This window comes from Nomascus leucogenys, chromosome 14 (genome assembly GCF_006542625.1).
Source record: "Nomascus leucogenys isolate Asia chromosome 14, Asia_NLE_v1, whole genome shotgun sequence".
In the NCBI taxonomy this organism is placed as follows: Eukaryota; Metazoa; Chordata; class Mammalia; order Primates; family Hylobatidae; genus Nomascus; species Nomascus leucogenys.
Window position 1 is genome coordinate 41,803,766 of NC_044394.1, and position 25,152 is coordinate 41,828,917.

At 39.8% G+C, this 25,152-nt stretch overlaps 1 protein-coding gene across 1 annotated transcript in view; it reads left to right on the top strand.

Moving 5' to 3' along the window:
* Positions 1 to 11,475: 11,475 nt before the first annotated feature.
* Positions 11,476 to 25,152, top strand: part of LOC100600145 (coiled-coil domain-containing protein 144B) — a 48,048-nt gene continuing 34,371 nt past the window's right edge. Inside the window, 5 exon segments of the mRNA XM_030827074.1 lie at positions 11,476 to 11,542; positions 11,607 to 11,710; positions 11,712 to 11,856; positions 14,473 to 14,546; positions 15,766 to 16,479. Of these exon segments, the coding sequence (XP_030682934.1) occupies positions 11,476 to 11,542; positions 11,607 to 11,710; positions 11,712 to 11,856; positions 14,473 to 14,546; positions 15,766 to 16,479 (1,104 nt within the window).

The following is a 25,152-nucleotide window of genomic DNA, read 5'->3' on the forward strand; positions in this document are numbered from 1 at the left end:
GAGAACATGCGGTGTTTGGCTTTTTGTCCTTGCGATAGTTTACTGAGAATGATGTTTTCCAGTTTCATCCATGTCCCTACAAAGGACAGGAACTCATCATTTTTTATGGCTGCATAGTATTCCATGGTGTATATGTGCCACATTTTCTTAATCCAGTCTATCGTTGTTGGACATTTGGGTTGGTTCCAACTCTTTGCTATTGTGAATAGTGCCGCAATAAACATACGTGTGCATGTGTCTTTATAGCAGCATGATTTATAGTCCTTTGGGTATATACCCAGTAATGGGATGGCTGGGTCAAATGGTATTTCTGGTTCTAGATCCCTGAGGAATTGCCACACTGACTTCCACAATGGTTGAACTAGTTTACAGTCCCACCAACAGTGTAAAAGTGTTCCTATTTCTCCACATCCTCTCCAGCACCTTTCAGCAGAATTTTCAAGGCAATCATTTATTCACTTGTCCACTTAAATAATTACCAAATGTCTTTTAGATACTAAGCATTTTTTTCTAATGTTACAGAATACAAACATTTAAAAATACCGTTGGGGCCAGCCACAGTGGCGCATGCCTGTAATCTCAGTACTTTGGGTGGCTGAGATGGGAGGATCACTTGAGCCCAGGAGTTTGAGATCATCCCGGGCAACATGATAAGACCTCATCTCTACTAAATTTGTTTTTAAATAGTAAAACGTTAGCAGGGCATGGTGGCAGGTGCCTGTACTTCCAGCTACTTGGGAGGCTGAGGTGGGAGGGTTGCTTGAGCCTGGGTATTTGAGGCTACAGTGAGCTATGATCATGCCACTGCACTCCTGTCTGGGTAACAGAGTGAGACCCTGTCTCAAAAAAGAAAAAAACAAACAAACAAAACCCAGGAGCTTGTTATTATCATTGTCATTTTAATTATTTGCTGAATTATTTATTCATTGCCTACTACTGTGTGCTAGATGCCCTCTGGAAGCGTATAGTGATCATTTATTATGTTCAATATGTGCCAGACACTTTATGTGAGGAATGAAAGCTGTAAAAAAATGATAGGATTTAAGGTAAGTATGCAGAGTGAGTAGAACTTTTCCAGGTAAAGAGGCAGAAGGATGATGTGGGCAGAAGATTGTGTGTTTGGCAGAAGGAGCAGCGAGTGCAAAAGTAAGATGCTTGAGTGAAATTTGCAGGGTTTATGAGCAGTTCAATTTTGCTAGTGCAAAACGTATGAGATGCGAATGGTTGGGAATGAAGAGAATACCTAAGGTAAGCTTATGACAGACTTTGTTTTTTGAGACAAAGTCTCACTCTGTCACCCAAGCTGGAGTGCAGTGGCATTCTCTTGGCTCACTGCAACCTCCACCTCCTGGGTTCAAGTGATTCTAATGCCTCAGCCTCCCAAGTAGCTGGGATTATAGTCATGAGCCACAATTCCCAGCTAATTTTTGTATTTTTAGTAGACACAGGGTTTCAGCATGTTTGACAGGTTGGTCTCGAATTCCTGACCTGAAGTGATCCACATGCCTTGGCCTCCCAAGTGCTGGGATTACAGGCATGAGCCACCAGTCCCTGCCCAGACTTTTTAATACTATAGAAATGAGTAGATCTCAGGCTAGGTGCGGTGGGTCATGCCTGTAATCCCAGCACTTTGGGAGGCCAAGGCAGGCAGATCACGAGGTCAGGAGATCGAGAACATCCTGGCCAACATGGTGAAACCCATCTCTACTAAAAATAAAAAAAAAATAAAAAAAAAATTAGCCGGGCATGGTGGCATATGCCTGTAGTCCCAGCTACTCAAGAGGTTGACGCAGGAGAATCGCTTGAACCTGGGAGGTGGAGGCTGCAGCGAGCTGAGATTGTGCCACTGCACTCCAGCCTGGGTGACAGAGCAAGACTCTGTCTCAGAAAAAAAAAGAAGACAAAAAAAAGAAACAAGTAGATCTTTTCCTGTAGGCCATGGGAAATTTACCAGATGGAATGCTTTGGGCTGAAAATACTAGATGACCTAACTAACAGTGGCTAAAACAGTAGGGACCAGAGTTGTTTTGACCGTTCAGTGATATCACAGTGTTTTGTTCATGTCAGTTTTCATGGATGACTAATTAGCAATGGCTCCAAACATCCTGGTCTCACCGACAATATCTGAAGGCTGAAAGGGTGGCTTTTCTTTACATGTTTCTTTTAGTTAGGGAGAAGACTCAGAAGCGTGCAGTTGACTTCCTGTAATATTTTATTGGCTGGGTCCTACCACATGCTAATTCCTAAACCAGGCACTGGGAAAGCAAATGTAATTACTGTGATGAGCTTAGAATAATCATTTCTTCTTTTGGAGTTGGGAGGGCTGTTGGCATGATAAATATCCAAATAGACATGTGTTCCTCCACCAAGACAGAACAGGGAATCACTATTGGGTAGGGAGACAGCAATGTTTACTGTAGGGATTCATTGGAGTGGGGAGTCACATGATTAGATTTGAGTATTAGGACATTCTGGTTATGGTATAAAGCAGGGATTGGCAAGCATCTTCTGTACAGGGCTTTTTCATGTGGTCTGTCATTCCTATTCAACCCTGCCATTGAAGTATGAAAACAGTCATAGATAAGAGGTAAGCAAATACACATGACTGAGCTCCAGTAAAACTTTATTTACAAAACTATAAGGCTGATTGGATTTGCCCCACAGTCTATAGTTTGCTGACCCCTCATATGGAGGGTAGCTGGAAGATAACCACATAAAGAGACAGGGAAACAAAGGAAACATTTGCAGTTATCAGAGCTATAGTTTCCTTGTCCTGTCCTCACACTAGTATCAGTCTGTTGTGAGGTTTTCATCCATCCATGGTGAAATGAATAAGGTTAAGGAGCTCAGTTATTCATTTAAAAATGTTGATCTTTTTCTTGGCATGATGCCTTTTTCATTTATTTTACTTAAGCTTTTTTTTTAAAGAAATAACATTAATAGTTGTTTTTTCCCTATAAAAGCCACTACTTAAAAGCCCATGTTTAACTAGGAAATATAAACATAAAATAAATGTGTGGCAGTGGAAATATAAAGCAGATGCAGAAAAGAGGTACATTAATATGATTTAGTGATTGTTGAATGTAAAAACATAGGGGATAGGGAGAAATTCCAGATGATTCTCAGGTTTCTGGCTTGTGCCCTAGCATTTAACCTGGACACGAGGAAGTAGGCAGTTTTCAGGTGTATAGAGGAGAGCGTGGGTCAGCAGCCACGACTAACAGTTTTCCTGCATTGCTGAGTTTACTGGAATGTCCATGTAGGATATTTTCAGTAGGTAATCGGATAAAATTTTTATGGCTGGAGATGGAACTTGGAGGTTGGAGTTGCACACTTGGAATAATGGAGGCAAAGTTGTAGATCTGAGTGAGCTTGTCCACGATGGGAAAGGTATGGAATGAGCAGAGGGCCAGTGACAGAACCCTGGGAATATCAGCATTTCCCAGAGAAGTTAGGAAAGAAGCCTGAGTAGTGGCTAAAGAAAAAGGAGAGGAATCAGAAAGCGATGCTGCAAAAATGTATGAAGGTGAGAATTTCAAGGAGGGAGCATCAATTCTAACCAGTAAGGTTACTAAAAAGTAAAGTGAGTTAACTTTTGAAAAGCTCTTCAGTGGCACTCTCTTCTAAAGAAAAATCATAGAGTTGTGGGGTTCGCTGTTGATGTGATCAGTACTTCTGGTGTTCAAATGTGGAAGAATACACCTACCAAGATCCTGCGTAACTTTTGTAACTGCAGCAGCTCCCTACCACCATTTTCCTAGAATTGTCTAAACCTAAGGTCATTTGTGAGGAAAAATGTAGTCTTTCTTACCTGCTTTTTTGTGGAAATGCTTGTTTTGTACTCAAGTCCTTGATAAGCTCTTCTGAATGCATTCCCAAACAAACACCTGACAGCAACAACTGGAAGCCACTACCAGATGCATGTATATATCCTTCCTCTGACATGGAATCGTAATACAGCCATGTTGTGACACAGTTTCAGGTTTTGATTAGAAGTAGTTTACAGGCCAGCAGTTTAGACAAACCGACATTGTAAAAATATTTTATTGCAGGAAACTAATATAATGTCCTGGAGAAAAAGATAAAGTGAAATGCTGAATATAGTAGTTCTCAGTACTTGGGGAATACTGGTCACATCAGTAGAAAAGTCAGTGCCTGACTCTTTTTATTAGTGCAATTCCCTTTTCATTTACCCCCTTGTCATATTTCTGCTCTTACTGCTTCCTTTTGAATTTCATCCCTAAAGAAAATACTATTAAAACACATTTCAAATGCACTTCTTTATATCTGCACCACAATGACACAATGATGATGGTCTGCCAAGATTTTAAGTGTCTTCTGGGTTGTCAAATACAAATTGTTTTATCTGACATAGTTTAAATGTGAGGTGCTTTTCTGGTATTACATTTCTTCAGAAATTGGTAATCTGTGATTTAACTAGAATATGTGGTCAATTGGATTGCCACACTTTTAACCATCTATATATAAGATAAGACTCTTCTCCCTGCCAGATAAGTTAAAAGTCCTATTGATCCTTACTGATCAGTTCCACTATTTGCAGGGTTCTTTTGGACTTTTTTTTGAACAGGTGTGATTATAGCACACTGCAGCTTTAGTTCCTGGCCTCAAGCAATCCTTCTGCCTCAGCCTTCAGAGTAGGTGGAGCTACAGATGTGTGTCACTGCACGTGGCCTGCTGCACAATTATTATAAAAATGTATTAAACCTTACCGAGTGGGAGAAAACTGACGGTGATCTTTTAATTTTTTGTTCCAGAAACTTTTATACTGTAGAACATATTGTCAATCATCAAGATTTTCTGTTTTTTAATTGGGTTAAAATAGGATTGTTGATTTTTAAAATTACTTTCTGACATCATCGTTTCATGCATTTTTAATGCTGTTAGTCCAGTGGATATAGAAGTACAGGAATCTCCAAAGCAAACGTCAAAAAATAAATAATAAGCAGATTAGGGAAGGGTATTCTGTGAAATAACCTTCTGATTGTAGTCACATGTAACACATCAACTTAAACAATAAAAAAATTGTATAATGCAATTGTACCAGGGGTTCCCAAGACCACTCTAGGTTTGGTAATTCACTGAGAAGGACTCACAGGACTCAGCGGACAGTCATACTCGGGGCTTTGATTTATTACATTTAATACAGTGAAAAGACACAAAGCAAAATTCGAGAAGGGAAAAGGTGCACGTGTCAAAGTCTGGAGGAAGCCAGGCACAAGCTACAGGAGTCATCTCCTGTGTAGTTAGCAGGATGCGCTTAATTCCCCCAGCCTCAAATTTTGACGACACATGTGCAATGTTGTCTACCTTACTAGAGTTTCATTAGAGACTCAGCACCCATGTTTTCAATAGAGGCTAGTCACATAGGCCACCTCTTCTCTCCCTCACATGTAACAAAATTCTAGACTCCCAGGAGGAAATTAACTGTTCATAGTAAACCACATTTGCACAAACAGTTTAGGCACAGTGAGCCATTCCCTTCTTCTAAGTTAGGGAATGGTGGGAACCCTCTCAAATTCGAGGTCCCAAACACCAGCCAAGGACTAGCCTTGCAAGCAAGCCTTTCTAAGGATGGATGTCTTGTCCCTGCTATATGAAATCTTTGCTGCCCAGCAGCTATGGCTCTGACTAAATTTTTGATGTTATCTTAAAATTTTACATAATAGCAAATAATATGATAGACCATAACATGGTACTGGTTTCAGTTGCATCATTCATATTAAGTAGCAAGGCTGCTTACAGTTTTGACATTTGGTGAATACTTAACAGGTATTTATACATAAGTTACTATGGCAATATTAAGTAATTATAATCTGTCCTTCTTACCTGATTAACTTTTCAGTAAAATTGTGGGATAAAATAGGCATAATAAGTTCTGATTTAAAATTAGAATAAAAATTCTTTCATTTTATTTACATGGATGGGCCATTTTTGATTCATATTGTATTAAATCCCTATTTATAATTATGAAATAAGATTAGATATTCAATCATTTTTATCAATTTTTTGGCCTAAGTATGCAATTAAAATTAATTGCTTTATGTGTTTTTATATGCTTCAATTTGGGAGATAGTACTCATATTCTGTTACCTTGATCTTTAGTGATTTGCAGTTTTCAAGGTGACTCTGTCTTTTTATAATTTAGGGTAATAGCAAGTTTAGTGAGTAATTTTTTAAAATTAATAACATTATTTTCCGAGCAGTCTTAGATTCACAGCAAAATTGAGAAGGTACAGAGATTTTTCATATTCCCCATGACCCCTGACATATGAATAGCCTCCCTCATTATCAGTACCCCCCATCAGAGTTCATCAGGGTTACAGTTGAGGAATCTACCTTGACAGGCACGTCACTCCCAAGGTCCACAGTTTACGTTAGGGTTCACTCTTGGTGTTGTATATTCTATGATGTTGGACAAATGTGTAATGGCGTGTATATACCCTTGTAGTACCATAGACAAAATAGTTTCACTGCCCTAAATATCGTCTGTCCTCTGCCATTATGTTTCTTCCTCTCCACTGGCCTCTGGCAACCATTGTTCTTTTTGGCGTCTCCATAGTTTTGCTTTTTCCAGACTAGTCATATAGTTGGAATACAACAGTGGATATCTTTTTGAATATTTAAACAATAAAGTTCCATAGTAATTGGATTCTGTCATTTTAGATGTTCTTAGTCCTTGCCTTTGTTTTCCTCTTGTTTTGTTCATCAGAATAGGATCTGATGACATATGACTTGACATGCCGAGAAAGCATGATTTCTGTAGACATTTGCCACGTAATGGGGAGGGTGGGGAAAAATGGCACCATGCAGTACTCTCCAGCACTAACTGGACCATCATGCTCTAGGAGATGGGTCCAGATAGACTCTAGTGATGGGACAGGATAATCTCAAGAGCTGGACTTTATAAAACTGGAATCACAAAGTCTTGCGTACTTACCTTGCACTTAAAAAGAAGATCAGGCAGTGAATATTACTGGTGAATAAATATGTTCCTCACTGGTTCTCTTCTTTTTAGGGATGAGCTTGAAAACAGTCTATATTATTATAATATGGCTCATCTACAACTAGATGCTCTGTCATAAGAAATACCAGTGTTTTGCTTTACAAGAAGTGAAAAATAATTCTGTTTTCACCAGAGAGAGTTAACAACTGTTGGCACATTCTGGCAGCTTGATTGAGCTGATAGTTCTGTTCATATATATTTTTCATATCAGGTAGTACTCCCTGGCAACCTGCCACCACTGTGGCAGTGTTCTCCTTAAGCTTCTCTCTGAATGAATGGTATGGTTCAGAGTGAATAAGCTCTTTATGGGAGTGACCTTTCCAGTGGTTCTTTCCATGGGAGGTAAAATGGGAGGTGAATTTGAGCCTTGTTTGTGTTAGAGAAAATAGCTAGAACTAAGTAAATATAATCAGCATCTGCCTCGGAAGAGGATTAGTGAGAGTGAGTACATTGATCTCCCTTGAGCTCTTCTCCACTGGCAGCTCAAAAGTCTTTGCAAAGATCCTTGTCCCTGGTCTCTTCCCTATGTTTTGCCATATAACATAGCGCAGCACCCATAGACCTACACAACAAAATGTACAGTTTTCCCCCATTATCCATGGGGATATGTTCCAAGACCCCCAGTGAATGCCTGGAACTGTGGATAGTACTGAACCCTAGATACGCAGTGTCAGGATAGAAGGAAGAGGATAAGAGTAAAAGGCGGAATAAAGAATGTGGAAGGCAGAGAGTATAGGGAGTAAATGAAGGGAAAAGAATCAGGTGGATATGATGGAAGGTGGTAAAATGAGATAATACTTCAGAAAAAGGAAGAGTGGGGTATTAGGAAGGTGGAAAGAATATAAGGTCAACATGGAGCACCAAAGCTTACAAGACAAACTTTACTTGCCAACATGTGAGTTGTGCTTTAAGTCTAATTATTTCATCATAGTGTGGCTATACTGATGATTTTAAGCCAGTCAGATATTCTGGTTAGCAGACCATGTGTGTGTGTATTGTGGGGGTATCTTTGATTATCAAAAATGGGGAAAGCAATTAATCACTCCTTAATAACTATATGGTGGACACAGTCTTTTAAAACACTGATTCTGAAACTTTTTGGGCTGGGGCTCCTTTTATATGATTAAATATTATTGCCTAGAGGTAACCGACACCCTGAATTAATCATTTGTCATGTCCATTCCCTTATAAAACATTTTATTACATATGTGTATGGTCATAAATAATAAGTAGAATTTGTTTTCATGTCCTAAAAGTGTATATAACTTGTACACTCTACATATTTTGCATATTTGTAGTCTGGACACACTACATTTTTGAGGTCAGTCCTTATTGACACAAGAAGCTCTGGTTTTCTATCAAATGACTGGATCTCAGTTAAACTTTCTTCATAATGATAAATAAATAAATAAAATAAATAAAAATGATTGCAGATTCCAAAGAGCTTTTAAGTCGGTTGTATCTATTGATATTTACTATTTTTTATTATACTTTAAGTTCTAGGATACATGTGCACAATATGCAGGTTTGTTACATATGTATACATGTGCCATGTTGGTGTGCTGCACCCATTAACTCATCATTTACATTAGATATATCTCCTAATGCTAACCCTCCCCCCTTCCCCCACCCCACGACAGGCCCTGGTGTGTGATGTTTCCCCTTCCTGTGTTCAAGTGTTCTCATTGTTCAATTCCCACCTATGAGTGAGAACATGCAGTCAGTGTTTGGTTTTTTGTCCCTGCCATAGTTTGCTGAGAATGATGGTTTCCAGCTTCATCCATGTCCCTACAAAAGACATGAACTCATCCTGTTTATGGCTGCATAGTATTCCACGGTGTATATGTGCCACATTTTCTTAATCCAGTCTATCATTGATGGACATTTGGGTTGGTTCCAAGTCTTTGCTATTGTGAATAGTGCTGCAGTAAACATATGTGTGCATGTGTCTTTATAGTAGCATGATTTAAAATCCTTTGGGTATATATCCAGTAATGGGATGGCTGGGTCAAATGGTTTTCTAGTTCTAGGTCCTTGAGGAATCGCCACACTTTCTTCCACCATGGTTGACCCAGTTTACAGTCCCACCAACAGTGTAAAAGTGTTCCTATTTCTCCACATCCTTTATTTATTTATTTATTTATTTATTTATTTATTTATTTATTTATTTTGGAGACGGAGTCTCGCTCTGTCACCCAGGCTGGAGTGCAGTGGCACGATCTCAGCTCACTGCAAGCTCCGCCTCCCGAGTTCACGCCATTCTCCTGCCTCAGCCTCTCCGAGTAGCTGGGACTACAGGCGCCTGCCACCACGCCCGGCTAATTTTTTGTATTTTTAGTAGAAACGGGGTTTCACCGTGGTCTCGATCTCCTGACCTCGTGATCTGCCTGCCTTGGCCTCCCAAAGTGCTGGGATTACAAGCGTGAGCCACCGCACCCGGCCTCTCCACATCCTTTACAGCACCTGTTGTTTCCTGACTTTTTAATGATCACCATTCTAACTGGTGTGAGATGGTATCTCATTGAGGTTTTGATTTGCATTTCTCTGATGGCCAGTGATGATGAGCATTTTTTCATGTGTCTGTTGGCTGCATAAATGTCTTCTTTTGAGAAGCATCTGTTCATATCCTTTGCCCACTTTTTGATGGGGTTGTTTGTGTTTTTCTTGTAAATTTGTTTGAGTTCTTTGTAGATTCTGGATATTAGCCCTTTGTCAGATGAGTAGATTGCACAAATTTTCTCCCATTCTGTAGGTTGCCCATTCACTCTGATGGTAGTTTCTTTTGCTGTGCAGAAGCTCTTTAGTTTAATTAGATCCCATTTGTCTATTTTGGCTTTTGTTGCCATTGCTTTTGGTGTTTTAGACATGAAGTCCTTGCCCATGCCTATGTCCTAAATGGTATTGCCTAGGTTTTCTTCTAGGGTTTTTATGGTTTTAGGTTTAACATTTAAGTCTTTAATCCATCTTGAATTAATTTTTGTCTAAGGTTTAAGGAAGGGATCCAGCTTCAGCTTTCTACACGTGGCTAACCAGTTTTCCCAGCGCCATTTATTAAATAGGGAATCCTTTCCCCATTTCTTGTTTTTGTCAGGTTTGTCAAAGATCAGATGGTTGTAGATATGTGGTATTATTTCTGAGGGCTCTGTTCTGTTCCATTGGTCTATATCTCTGTTTTGGTACCAGTACCATGCTATTTTGGTTACTGTAGCCTTGTAGTATAGTTTGAAGTCAGGTAGTGTGATGCCTCCAGCTTTGTTCTTTTGTCTTAGGATTGTCTTGGCAATGCAGGCTCTTTTTTGGTTCCATATAAACTTTAAAGTAGCTTTTTCCAATTCTGTGAAGAAAGTCATTGGTAGCTTGATGGGGATGACATTAAATCTATAAATTACCTTGGGCAGTATGGCTGTTTTCATTATATTGATTCTTCCTATCCATGAGCATGGAATGTTCTTCTATTTGTTTGTGTCCTCTTTTATTTCATTGAGCAGTGGTTTGTAATTCTCCTTGAAGAGGTCCTTCACTATTTTAGAAATAAAAACTAAAATATTTAAAAAAACAAGCATGCACAGCCATACATTCCAATAGCCTTTAGAAATATGACCCATTCACCATTAGAGCTATGATGTTATGACACATCATGTCTATGAAAAGCTCCGCTGTACATTTGAAAGAGAATGAGAGTGCAAATGGCAAATAACATTTTGTATTATTTGATGTCTTTTACCCCCTGCCTGGATCTTAACTCCAGGGATTCTCAGATCACAATTTAGAGCCAACATTTTAAACCACATATGTGGTTGTGGATAAATGGGCCCTTGATGAAATGGACTTCAAAGTTTCCCTTCTGTGTTTTTGGCTTTTTTCTTTCACTTGTCTTAAAAAATTTAAATCCCAACAATTTTGTTTATATAGAAAAAAGGAAAATATTTTGTTATATATTATATATCATATATATATGTATTCCTTTCTTATCTCATGGCACTATGTGCTCTTTGGATCTAGTGTGGTCCTAGACTGATCCTGTTTTTACATGAGAACAGTTAGGGCCCTTACAGCTCTCATTTTGCAAATAAATGTATGAAGTTTATCCAAGTATTTGAAAGTAAATTCTGAAGATAGTGGTACATTGAGGAAAGACCATCTCATTATAATTAAATAGTTTTAAAAGTATATTTATTATGAGTTTTTGTAAATCCTGTGTCTCTACAATACATACACACAATGCTGTCATGTATATTTAAGCTTGAAATGGTTAGACATAAATTCTGTATATAAAAAATTTATATCCATGAAGAATCTTAATGGAAAGCAAAATATGTAATAGAGACTGCTGAGTGAATAAAAGTAAGTAATAGTAAACAGTAAACATGTAGAAAAGTGAGAGATGATAGTTAATTAAGCTTTTCTGAATGAATTGCAAGCATAGGACATGTAAAATATAATCAGCCCGAATGCATAGTATGTTTGTGGGAGACAGCAGGACGCGGGAGTGTTTCTGTGAAGAAAACATGTATACAGGTTAGTCAAATTATTGTGTTATTTATATTCTAATAAATGAAGGCTTCATTTTTGGATTTTTCAGATTGGCATCCTACTAATTTGACCCTTAGTGATAAGACTTGTCAGAGATCCAGGATTCTGAAAGTTGATGATAAATGTCCGTCTGTATCACCATCAATGCCTGAAAAATCAGTCAGCAACCAAAGAATTGGGACAGATGAACTTAACAGAACAAGAAAAGATGAACATTGGAGTTGTACCTTTCTCAGGGAAAGATACTCTCCATGACCTGTGCCAATCACAGCTACCAGAAAACAAAGAGAGCAAAGAAGGTAACAAAGAAGCATAGAGAATTCAGTCCTAGAGTGCGTCTGCTTGGCTGCATAGTGCTACGATTCTGACTTTAAGAAAACCATTTTTTGGTAAAATGTGCATTGTGTTTACTCTCCTTTTGCACTGAACAGAATACCTTTTGGCAGATCATTTGTAAACTTCCTTTAACCAAAGCAGCATCTAGGTAACAGAGAATTAGGGGAAAGCATGACTTTCTTTAGGAAGTAGGATTATATTTAGAATGTAGGGACTAAGTATGTTTAGGGACTAACATAGGATTATATTTAGGATAACTCAGTAGAGACCTAAAGATTGCTGACTCAAACACAATGTGGTTTCTTTGCTTTATTTTTATAGCTCTGAATTAACAGCTGTTAGTTATGACTATATGCGCTATAACTTAAAAGGCACCTTCCTACACCTGTAATCCCAGCACTTTGGGAGGCTGAGGCAGGTAGATCACAAAGTCAGGAGTTCAAGACCAGCCTGGCCGATATAATGAAAATGCAATACTAAAAATACAAAAAAACTAGCTGGGCGTGGTGGTGCACACCTGTAGTCCCAGCTACTTGGGAGTCTGAGGCAGGAGAATCACTTGAACCCAGGCAGCGGAGGTTGCAGTGAGCTGAGATTGTGCCACTGCACTCCAGCCTGGGCAATAGAGGGAGACTCTGTCTCAAAAAAAAAAAAAAAAATAAATAAATAAAAACACACACAAAAAACAAACAAAACAAAAACAAAAAAAACCCTTCCAAAAGCAAATATTAAGGGACTTCCTATCATTTCTATGACTTTATGTATTATAGAATCGACTTTTCAAGTCAGTAATTAATGAGACTCATTGAGAATTTGCTTCATAGTATCTCATTGGCTGTGTCCACATGAGCTACCACCTTGTGTTAATAAATGTGTTCACTAGGGATGTTGGTTTTGGCATTGAGAGTGTTCTATCACCAATGCACATAGGACCAGGGAACACTCTTGAGAACGTTAATGTCCAAGCATCTTAAAATTATACATAAGGCTTTCATAATGTGACTTCTGCTCAGCTCTCCATCTTTAGCCCTTTCCTCCGTGTGCCCTTTCTCTGGCCTTACTGAACTGCTGGTCTGGTCCTGCTCACCCATCCCTTGATTGTAGGCAAATACATATATGCTTTCAGGCCTCTCTCTGCCATTTGTTGCTGCCTGTCATGCTCTCACTCTTTCCTGCCCCCTACCCCTTCTAATTTAGCTAGCCTCACTATTTAAGTCTTAGCTTGGGCAGGATCTCTAGAAAAGTCATCTCTGACATGCTTTCTTTTCACTCTTTAAACCCTAGTGCCTAGTGCCGTGAGACCAGCTCGGTCAGGGAGACCATAACCCAGTGGTGCTAGAGGAATTAAAGATGCACACACAGAAATATAGAGGTGTGAAGTGGGAAATCAGGGGTCTCACAGCCTTCAGAGCTGAGAGCCCCGAACAGAGATTTACTCACATATTTATTAACAACAAACCAGTCATTAGCATGGTTTCTATAGATATTAAATTAACTAAAAGTATCCCTTATGGGAAATGAAGGGATGCGCTGAATTAATTGCAGCAGGAACATGCCCTTAAGACACAGATCGCTCATGCTTTTGTTTGTGGCTTAAGAATGCCTTTAAGCGGTTTTCCACTCTGGGCGGGCCAGGTGTTCCTTGCCCTCATTCCCATAAACCCACAACCTTCCAGCTTGGGTTAGGGCCATTATGGACATGTTACAGTGCTGCAGAGATTTTATTTATGGCCAGTTTTAGGGCCAGTTTATGGCCAGATTTTGGGGGGCTTTCTCCCAACACCTAGGACATAGCAAGACTCAATACATAATTGCTGAGTAAAATAGATAATGACTCCTTGCACAAAGATGATTTTCAACATTGTTCCCTACAGTCAAGGAGCAAAGGGAATAGATGTGTAAAGCAATAATTGACAGTTCGTGTGGTGGAGATGCAGTAGAAAAATGAGTAAAGTTCTAGGGCAGCCCCAAGGAAGGAGATACCTAGATACCTGTTTACCAGGGGAAAGATAGCCAGGATGAGGGTCAACTTCACCTAGCAGTCTGTTTTCTATTTTATTGTATTTTATTTATTTATTTTTAGTGGTCTGTTTTAAAAGATGAAAATATTAATACATTTGTCAGAATAATACAGGAAAACATTTCAGATGTTAGGAAGAGGGTGTACACCGATAAAGTTGTCCACAGTCATTTTGGAAGTCATTAATCAGGTACTGTTAGGAAGTGGAGAACAGTATGCAGCATTGCCTAATAATATTGCTACTGCATTCCAAAATTTTGTTTTGTTTGTGATGGCTTTGTTCATTGATGCTGGGTGGATGAATCTGTCAGTCAGTCTTCGACATGATTGTATTTCTTTAACCTGGTGGCATCTAGTGTTTCCGAGAAAGTGGTTTGTTGAAGTTTTAGAGAATTAGAAGTATTTCTTAAAGAAGTAAGTATTCCACTAAAGATCAAGCTTCATTTAAACTCTCAATTTATGAAATAAAATGAAATGTAATTTAAAATCTATTTTTATAAAGACTATGTCTTTTATCTAGCTGTTCTAAGTAGTTTAGCTGAACATTTGGATTTCACAGCAGAACAAGACTTGCAGCTGACATCAGAGGAAGAGCAAGAAAGACTAAAAGGATTTGAAAATAAGCAGCCACAGGTGTGGAAACATTTAAATTAAAATCTAAATTTCTGGTTTAATACTGTTTTCTTTGCTTTAATAATGTAAGATAGCCCAAATGAAATTACCTCTCAGACTAGCCTTTGAGAATCAATAGATCCTTACTTAATATTTAATTTTAAATACATTTAAACTAGTTATAAAACACAATATTGTTAGAATCTATCATAACTTATAATCTTTACCCTTGGAGTTGAGGCAACCATTCCAGAAGTTTGTTTGCTCTTCCATTCTTACAATATCCTTACAGGATAAAGAAAGTAAACATCAATTATCGAATCATATTATGTAGCAACAGAAATTTGAACAATTTAACAGTGATGGCCACTGAGTTGGATTCATGGTTAAAGAGTAATCATGGCCAGTGGCTCAGATTTTGCAGTTTTATATTGCCAATTACTAATGCCAAGGTTAAAGATGTATCCTGCCTTGTGGCCTTTCATTGACTTCAGGGTCTACGTTCAGTGAGAGTGGGGTTACGAAATCAACCCAACTGCCTATGAAGGGAATCATACTTTGCAGAATGGGATCTTTGGTGTTGGGGTACAAACAATAAGTTTCTAACTTTTTAGATGCAGAAACTTAGTAAATACTACCTTTAAAGTTTTAGTTAGTGTTATTAGGTGACCATAGTATATATTAGAACTGAGCGGAAGAAGATAGTCTAGATATATAACCCTATGATGTTACAGTATGTAATTTGAATTAAAACTTAAGAATTTGCTTTTCTTTCTGATTGGTGTTCATTCAGGCTCCTAATAATTTACAGATTGCCTACACTCCAGTTAGTAATCTATAGAAAGAGTACCTAAATGTACTGTAGGGGCTCACTTTCAAGTGAGGAAGCCTTTGTTAACACTAGAAATCATCTGCTAATTCATTTTTGGTAGATTTAACACATAATGAATTCAGTTTATTCCAAACAGACAGTGGCAAAGTTAAGTTTGCTGGTTCATATTTTTCTCCTCCTTTCAATAAGACAGTTTTTTTTTAACTTCTTAGTTACAAGCCAGTGATTTGGGAGTAGCTAAACCTAGATTAAGAAGTTTAACAGTTAAATTTTCATTTTAATTATTTGTGAATTTTTCTTTGTTCATACCTGTTACTTAAGGACAAAGCTATTTTTAAAACATGTAGCCCAACAGAGATACCCAAGAAACAAAACATGCAAATTAATCTTCCACTTTTGCATCTGCAGAAAATGTCTCAAGAACAAGAAATGGCTAAGGATTGTGATAGAGAGGATATACTTGTATATTCAATACTTCCTCGTGTGCAAAAGTCTGAGGAAATGTGGATTGCACAAGGCAAATTAGAGTGGAAAAACAAATTAAAACTCATTCTCTTTAATTTGACAAATAACATACCTGGTTGTGAGGAAGAAGATGCATCTGAAGTATCTGACTCTGTGGTATTCAAGACATTTCCTGAACAAAAAGAACCCAGTCTCAAAAATATCATCCATCCATACTGTCATCCATACTCTGGGTCCCTGGAACATGCTTGCCAGTCATCTTCTAAGCTTCATTTACATAAAAATAACTTAGACTGTGACAGTGATAACAAACCAGGCATTGAACATATTTTTAGTACGGATGAGAACTTTCGTAATGATGCAGGCATTAAGAAAGCAAGGAACCCAGAAGCAGTTGAAATGAAAGAAGGCCAAGAGTTTGATTTGCAAATGACAAAAAATATGAACCAAAATAGTGACAGTTGCAGTACAAATAACTATAAAAGCCTGAAACCTAAATTAGAAAATCTGAGTTCTTTACCACCAGATTCTGACAGAAAATCAGAAGTATATCTACATGAAGAAATACAGCAAGACATGCAAAAGCTTAAGAAGGAAGTCGACAGGTTAGAAGAGTTCCTGGCTTTGAAGAAAGAAAACGTTCAACTTCTGAAAGAGGTAGGGTTTTACTTGCTGCCACTCTTTGTTTTTTCTCTGTCAATTATCTGGTCCATTCTGATTTTCCACTTAGGAATAGCTTATGAAAAGCATACAGTTCGGTTCTCTAAATCTGTAATTGTGTGTAGAATCAGATGATTTCTAAGTATTGGGAGTTTAGGAAAACTTTCTCATAATCTTTGTTTCTTAATCCACCTAAGTCTCTCTGTCAGTCTTCCAAGTGGCATATGGATGTGAAACTCATGTAACCATATATCATGTGACCTTCAGAACCAGGAGAGGCATCAAGACAATCGCTAAAGGAAATGCGATAAGGTTGAGGGCTTTTTCCTTTTACTGACTTAAAGATGAGATGCAGCTAACAGTAAGACCGGAATACAGTAGAAAGGAAGCAATGACTAAGAAGAGATATAAAAATGTATCTGGCGGGCATAATGGCAAACACCTGTAGTCTCAGCTACTAAGGAGCATGAGGCAGGAGGATGGCTTGAGCCCAGGAGTTCTGGGCCATAGTGTGCTATGCCGATCAGGTGTTCACACCAAGTTCGGCATCAATATGGTGACCTCCTGGGAGCAGGGCACCACCACATTGGCTAAGGAAGGGTGAACTGGCCCAGGTCGGAAATGGAGCAGGTCATAAGTAACTCCTGTGCTGATCAGTAGTGGGATCATGCCTATGAACAGCTACTGTATTCCAGCCTGGGCAACATAGCGAGACCTCATCTCTTACTTAAAAAAAAAAAAAAAAAAAAAAGAAAAAAAGAAAAAAAGTGTCCAGACCTGAGAGCTGCAGCAAATATTCCTGGCCAATGAATCTGTTTATTGTGCTTTCATGTTTTCAGGTTTATCTGTTTAACTGAAACTGTTGGAACAATTCCATCGTGACCACTTTAAATATTTTTCAACAACAAGTATATACACTTTAATATATGTACTTTACTGTATGTGGAATCATGATGTTTTATTTCTTTTTAAAGAAAACCCAAAGAGGTAGCAAGTCAGAGTCTTCCTTACAATCAGAGGATGCAGAAACAGATGACCTTTTAAGAGTCCTGAGCACAGAACTTGAATTTCTTGATTTGGATCAAATGAGTCCTGAGGAAGAACAGATTAGTTCCCCTGTAAGCCAGCCCTCAGAAGAGCTTGAGGAGAAAACCAACCGGATGCCCCAAGATGAACTGGGATGAGAAAGAGGGGACTTGGAGTCTGAAAACAGAGAGGAGGGACAAGAAAGGAGAGTATCCGACATCCAGTCCAAAGCAGGGATCTCCAGGCAGTTGCTGGTGTCCAGCACCACAGAGGACATTCTGTTTCAAAAGGATAAAAGTGCCCCAGTGTATCCCTTGGTAAGCGTAATGCTTTTAAATCTCCCCCAGCGCTTTGAGAGTATTGTGCAATAGGGGAATTTTATGCATGTGGGGGGAAAAATACTACCAGAAGGTTACATTTCAAACTAATAATAGACTCGTGTCTTTTTTACTTTTTGTATGGAGTCTCGCTCTGTTGCCCAGGCTGGAGTGCAGTGGCACAATCTTGGCTCACTGCAGCCTCCACCTCCCAGGTTCAAGCGATTTTTGTGCCTCAGTTTCCAGAGTAGCTGGGATTAGGGGCATGAGCCACCATGCCTGGCTAATTTTTGTTTTTTTAGTAGAGATGGGGTCTTGGCATGTTCGCCAGGTTGGTCTTGAACTCCTGACCTCAGGTGATCCACCTGCCTCGGCCTCCCAAAGTGCTGGGATTACAGGCATGTGCCACCGCTTCTGGCCTAGACTTGTGTCTTTTACAGTTCAGTTAAGAGCTCTGACTGGAACATGTGTGACTGAACATGAACTTGAGAGCTGTATCTGGGTTCAGTGTTATTGCTCAGCAGGCAGGAAATTCCAGACATAGTTTGTCTGTTGCATAGGATGCTATGTCACGTGTGAGATTCAAACTCCATTCTGCACCTCTCCCCAGCTTCCTCCTCCCCCTTTCCTTCTCACTTCCTCTCCCTCTTCTTCCCCTGCCCTCCCCTTTCCCTTTTCTCTCCTCCCCTCCTGTCCCCTCTCCTTTTCCTCTATCACATTATAAAATGTGCCACCAATTCCACTCCTTCCCCTTTTTACCTCACCTCTTCTGCCTGGATATCTTCTTTTACTTATTTATTTATTATTATTTTTTAAGTTCTAGGGTACATGTGCACAACATGCAGGTTTGTGACATAGGTATACATGTGCCATGTTGGTTTGCTGCACCCATTAACTCATCATTTACATTAGGTGTTTCTCCTAATGCTATCCCTCCCCCTGCCCCCCACCCCATGACAGGCCCCAGTGTGTGACTTTCCCCACCCTGTGTCCAAGTGTTCTCATTGTTCAATTCCCACCTATGAGTGAGAACATGCGGTGTTTGGTTTTCTGTCCTTGTGATAGTTGGCTCAGAATGATGGTTTCCAGCTTCATTCATGTCCCTGCAAGGGACATGAACTCATCCTTTTTTATGGCTGTATAGTATTCCATGGTGTATATGTGCCACATTTTCTTAATCCAGTCTATCATTGATGGACATTTGAGTTGGTTCCCAGTCTTTGCCATTGTGAACAGTGCCACAATAAACATACATGTGCGTGTGTCTTTATAGTAGCATGATTTATAATCCTTTGGGTGTATACCCAATAATGAGATCACTGGGTCAAATGGTATTTCTAATTCTAGATCCTTGAGGAATCATCACACTGTCTTTCACAATGGTTGAACTAGTTTACACTCCCACCAACAGTGTAAAAGCATTCCTGTTTCTCCACATCCTCTCCAGCACCTGTTGTTTCCTGACTTGTTAATGATTGCCATTCTAACTGGTGTGAGATGGTATCTCACTGTGGTTTTGATTTGCATTTCGCTGATGACCAGTGATGATGAGCATGTTTTCATATGTCTGTTGGCTGCATAAATATCTTCTTTTGAGAAGCATCTGTTCATATCCTTTGCCCACTTTTTCATGGGGTTGTTTGTGTTTTTCTTATAAATTTAAGTTCTTTGTAGACTCTGGATATTAGCCCTTTGTCAGATGGGTAGATTGCACAAATTTTCTCCCATTCTGTAGGTTGCCCGTTCACTCTGATGGTAGTTTCTTTTGCTGTGCAGAAGTTCTTTAGTTTAATTAGATCCCATTTGTCTATTTTGGCTTTTGTTGCCATTGCTTTTGGTGTTTTAGACATGAAGTCCTTGCCCATGCCTATGTCCTGAATGGTATTGCCTAGGTTTTCTTCTAGGATTTTTATGGTTTTAGGCCTAACATTTAAGTCTTTAATCCATCTTGAATTAATTTTTGTCTAAGGTGTAAGGAAGGGATCCAGTTTCAGCTTTCTACATATGGCTAACCAGTTTTCCCAGCACCATTTATTAAATAGGGAATCTTTTCCCCATTTCTTGTTTTTGTCAGGGTTGTCAAAGATCAGATGGTTGTAGATGTGTGGTATTATTTCTGAGGCCTCTGTTCTGTTCCATTGGTCTATATCTCTGTTTTGGTATCAGTACCATGCTGTTTTGGTTACTGTAGCCTTGTAGTGTAGTTTGAAGTCAGGTAGCGTGATGCCTCCAGCTTTGTGCTTTTTGCTTAGGATTGTCTTGGCAATGCAGGCTCTTTTTTGGTTCCATATGAACTTTAAAGTAGTTTTTTACAATTCTGTGAAGACAGTCATTAGTAGCTTGATGGGGATGGCATTGAATCTATAAAATACCTTGGGTAGTATGGCCATTTTCACGATATTGATTCTTCCTATCCATGAGCATGGAATGTTCTTCCATTTGTTTGTGTCCTCCTTTACTTTGTTGAGCAGTGGTTTGTAGTTCTCCTTGAAGAGGTCCTTCACATCCCCTTTAAGTTGGATTCCTAGGTATTTTATTCTCCTTGTAGCAATTGTTTTGCTCTCTGTTTGTCTGTTATTGGTGTATAGGAATGCTTGTGATTTTTGCACTTTGATTTTGTATACTGAGACTTTGTTCAAGTTGCTCATCAGCTTAAGGAGATTTTGGGCTGAGACGATGGGGTTTTCTAAATATACAATCACGTTATCTGCAAACAGGGACAATTTGACTTCCTCTTTTCCTAACTGAATACACTGTCTTTCTTTTTTTTTTTTTTTTTTTTTTTTTTTTTTGAGACGGAGTCTCGCTCTGTCGCCCAGGCTGGAGTGCAGTGGCGCTATCTCGGCTCACTGCGAGCTCCGCCTCCCGGGTTCACGCCATTCTCCTGCCTCAGCCTCTCTGAGTAGCTGGGACTACAGGCGCCCGCCACCACGCCCGGCTAATTTTTTGTATTTTTAGTAGAGACGGGGTTTCACCGTGGTCTCGATCTCCTGACCTCGTGATCCACCCGCCTCGGCCTCCCAAAGTGCTGGGATTACAAGCGTGAGCCACCGCGCCCGGCTACACTGTCTTTCTTTCTCTTGCCTGATTGTCCTGGCTAGAGCTTCCAACACTATGTTGAATAGGAGTGGTGAGAGAGGGCATCCCTGTCTTGTGCCAGTTTTCAAAGGGAATGCTTCTAGCTTTTGCCCATTCAGTATGATATTGGCTGTGGGTTTGTCATAAATAGCTCTTATTATTTTGAGATATGTTCCATCAATACCTAGTTTATTGAAAGTTTTTAGCATGAAGGGCTGTTGAATTTTGTCGAAGGCCTTTTCTGCATCGATTTGAGATAATCATGTGGTTTCTGTCGTTGGTTCTGTTTATGTCATGGATTATGTTTATTGATTTGTGTATGTTGAACCAGCCTTGCATCCCAGGGATGAAGCCGACTTGATCGTGCTGGATAAGCTTTTTGATGTGTGGCTGGATTCGGTTTGCCAGTATTTTATTGAGGATTTTCGCATCGATGTTCATCAGAGGTATTGGTCTAAAATTCTGTTTTTATTTTGTTGTGTCTCTGCCAGGCTTTGGTATCAGGATGATGCTGGCCTCCTAAAATGAGTTAGGGAGGATTCCCTCTTTTTCTATTGATTGGAATAGTTTCAGAAGGATTGGGACCAGCTCCTCTTTGTACCTCTGGTAGAATTTGGCTGTGAATTCATCTGGTCCTGGACTTTTTTTGGTTGGTAGGCTGTTGATTATTGCCTCAATTTCAGAGCCTATTATTGATCTATTCAGAGATTCAGCTTCTTCCTGGTTTAGTCTTGGGAGAGTGTATGTGTCCAGGAATTTATCCATTTCTTCTAGATTTTCTGGTTTATTTTCGTAGAAGTGTTTATAGTATTCTTTGATGGTAGTTTGTATTTCTGTGTGATCGGTGGTGATATCCCCTTCATCGTTTTTTATTGCATCTGTTTGATTCTTCTCTCTTTTCTTTATTAGTCTTGCTAGCATTCTATCAATTTTGTTGATCTTTTCAGAAAACCAGCTCCTGGATTCATTGATTTTTTTTTGAAGGGTTTTTTTGTGTCTCTATCTCCTTCAGTACTGCTCTGATCTTAGTTATTTCTTGCCTTCTGCTAGCTTTTGAATTTGTTTGTTCTTGCTTCTCTAGTTCTTTTAATTGTGATGTTAGGGTGTCAATTTTAGATCTTTCCTGCTTTCTCTTGTGGGCATTTAGTGCTATAAATTTCCCTCTACACACTGCTTTAAATGTGTCCCAGAGATTCTGGTACTTTGTGTCTTTGTTCTCATTGGTTTCAAAGAACATCTTTATATTGGCCTTCATTTTGTTATTTACCCAGTAGTCATTCAGGAGCAGGTTGTTCACTTTATATGTAGTTCTGTGGTTTGGAGTGAGTTTCTTAATCCCAATTCTAATTTCATTGCACCATGGTCTGAGAGACAGTTTGTTGTGATTTCTGTTCTTTTACATTTGCTGAGGAGTGCTTTACTTCCAGCTATTTGGTCAATTTTGGAGTAAGTGTGATGTGGTGCTGAGAAGAATGTATATTCTGTTGATTTTGGGTGGAGATTTCTGTAGATGTCTATTAGGTCTGCTTGGTGCAGAGCTGAGTTCAAGTCCTGGATATCCTTGTTAACCTTCTGTCTCTTTGATCTGTCTAATACTGACAGTGGGGTGTTAAAGTCTCCCATTATTATTGTGTGGGAGTCTAAGTCTCTGTGTAGGTCTCTAAGGACTTGCTTTATGAATCTGGGTGCTCCTGTATTGGGTGCATATATATGTAGGGTAGTTAACTCTTCTTATTGAATTGATCCCTTTACCATTATGTAATGGCCTTCTTTGTCCCTTTTGATCTTTGTTGGTTTAAAGTCTGTTTTATTAGAGACTAGGATTGCAACCCCTGCTCTTTTTTGCTTTCTGTTTGCTTGGCAGATCTTCCTCCTTCCCTTTATTTTCAGCCTATGTGTGTCTCTGCACATGAGATGGGTCTCCTGAATGCAGCACACTGATGGGTCTTGACTATTTTTCGAATTTGCCAGTCTGTGTCTTTTAATTGGGGCATTTAGCCCATTTAGATTTCAGGTTAATATTGTTATGTGTGAATTTGATCCTGTCATTATGATGTTAACTGGTTATTTTGCCCATTAGTTGATGCAGTTTTTTCCTAGCATTGATGGTCATTACAATTTGTCATGTTTTTGCAGTGGCTGGTACTGGTTGTTCCTTTCCATGTTTAGTGCTTCCTTCAGGAGCTCTTGTAAGTCAAGGCAGGCCTGGTGGTGACAAAATCTCTCAGCATTTGCTTGTCTGTAAAGGATTTTATTTCTCCTTCACTGATGAAGCTTAGTTTGGCTGGATATGAAATTCTGGGTTGAAAATTCTTTCCTTTAAGAATATTGAATATTGGCCCCCACTCTCTTCTGGCTTGTAGAGTTTCTGTGGAAAGATCTACTGTTAGTCCGATGGGCTTCCCTTTGTGGGTAACCCGACCTTTCTCTCTGGCTGCCCTTAACACTTTTTTCTTCATTTCAACCTTGGTGAGTCTGAGAATTATGTGTCTTGGGGTTGCTCTTCTCGAGGAGTAACTTTGTAGTGGTGTCTCTCTTTCCTGAATTTGAATGTTGGCCTGCCTTGCCAGGTTGGGGACATCATCCTGGATAATGTGCTGAGGAGTGTTTTCCAAATGGGTTCCATTCTCCCCGTCACTTTCAGGTACACCCGTCAAACATAGCTTTGGTCTTTTCACATAGTCCCATATTTCTTGGAGGCTTTGTTCCTTTCTTTTTCCTCTTTTTTCTCTAAACTTCTCTTCTCACTTTATTTCATTAAGTTGATCTTCAATCACTGATACCCTTTCTTCCACGCGATGGAATTCGCTATTGAAGCTTGTGCATGCATCATGTAGTTCTCATGCCATGGTTTTCAGCTCCATCCGGTCATTTAAGTCTTCTCTACACTGTTTATTCTAGTTAGCCATTCATCTAATCTTTTTTCAAGGTTTTTAGCTTCCTCACGATGGGTTCGAACATCCTCCTTATGCTCAGAGAAGTTTGTTATTACCAACCTTCTGAAGGCTACTTCTGTCAGCTCGTCAAAGTCATTCTCTGTCCAGCTTTGTTCCATTGCTGGCGATGAGCTGTGATCCTTTGGAGGAGAAGAGGCACTCTGGTTTTTAGAATTTTCAGCTTTTGTGCTCTGGTTTCTCCCCATCTTTGTGGTTTTATCTACCTTTGGTCTTTGATGTTGGTGACCTACAGATGGGGTTTTGGTGTGTATGTCCTTATTGTTGATGCTGATGCTATTCCTTTCTGTTTGCTGGTTTTCCTTCTAACGGTCAGGTCCCTGAGCTGCAGGTCTGTTGGAGTTTACTGGAGGTCCACTCCAGACGCTGTTTGCCTGGGTATCACCAGCGGAGGCTGCAGAACAGCAAATATTGCAGAACAGCAAATATTGCTGCCTGATCCTTCCTCTAGAAGCTTCATCCCAGAGGGGCACCAGCCCGTATGAGGTGTCAGTCAGCCCGTACTGGGAGGGGTCTTCCAGATAGGCTATATGGGGGCCAGGGACCCACTGAGGAGGCAGTCTGTCTGTTCTCCCAGCTCAAATACTGTGCTGGGAGAACCACTGCTCTCTTCAGAGCTGTCAGACAGGGAGGTTTAAGTCTGCAGAAGTTCCTGCTGCCTTTTGTTCAGCTATGCCCTGTCCCCAGAGATGGAGTCTAGAGGCAGTAGGCCTTGTTGAGCTGCGGTTGGCTCCACCCAGTTTGAGCTTCTCCAGCTTCTTTGTTTACCTACCCAAGCCTCAGCAATGGCAGACACCCCTTTCCCTGCCAGGCTGCTGCCCAGCAGGTCGATCTCAGACTGCTGCGCTAGCAGTGAGTAAGGCTCCGTGGGCATGGGACTAGCTGAACCATGAGTGAGATATAATCTCCTGGTGTGCCGTTGGCTAAGACCATTGGAAAAGCACAGTATTTGGGTGAGACTGTCCCGTTTTTCCAGTACAGTCTGTCACGGCTTCCCTTGGCTAGGAACGGGAAATCCTCTGACCCCTTGCACTTCCCGGGTGAGGCGAAGCCCTGCCCTGCTTCAGTTTGCCCTCCATGGGCTGCACCCACTTTCCAACCAGTCCTGGTGAGATGAACCAGGTAACTCAGTTGGAAACCCAGAAATCCCTGGTCTTCTGCGTCTGTCACGCTGGGAGCTGCAGACCAAAGCTGTTCGTATTCATGCATCTTGGAACGGAATTTATTTCTTCTCTGTCAATTATCTGGTCCATTCTGATTTTCCACGTAGGAATAGCTCATGGAAAGCATACAGT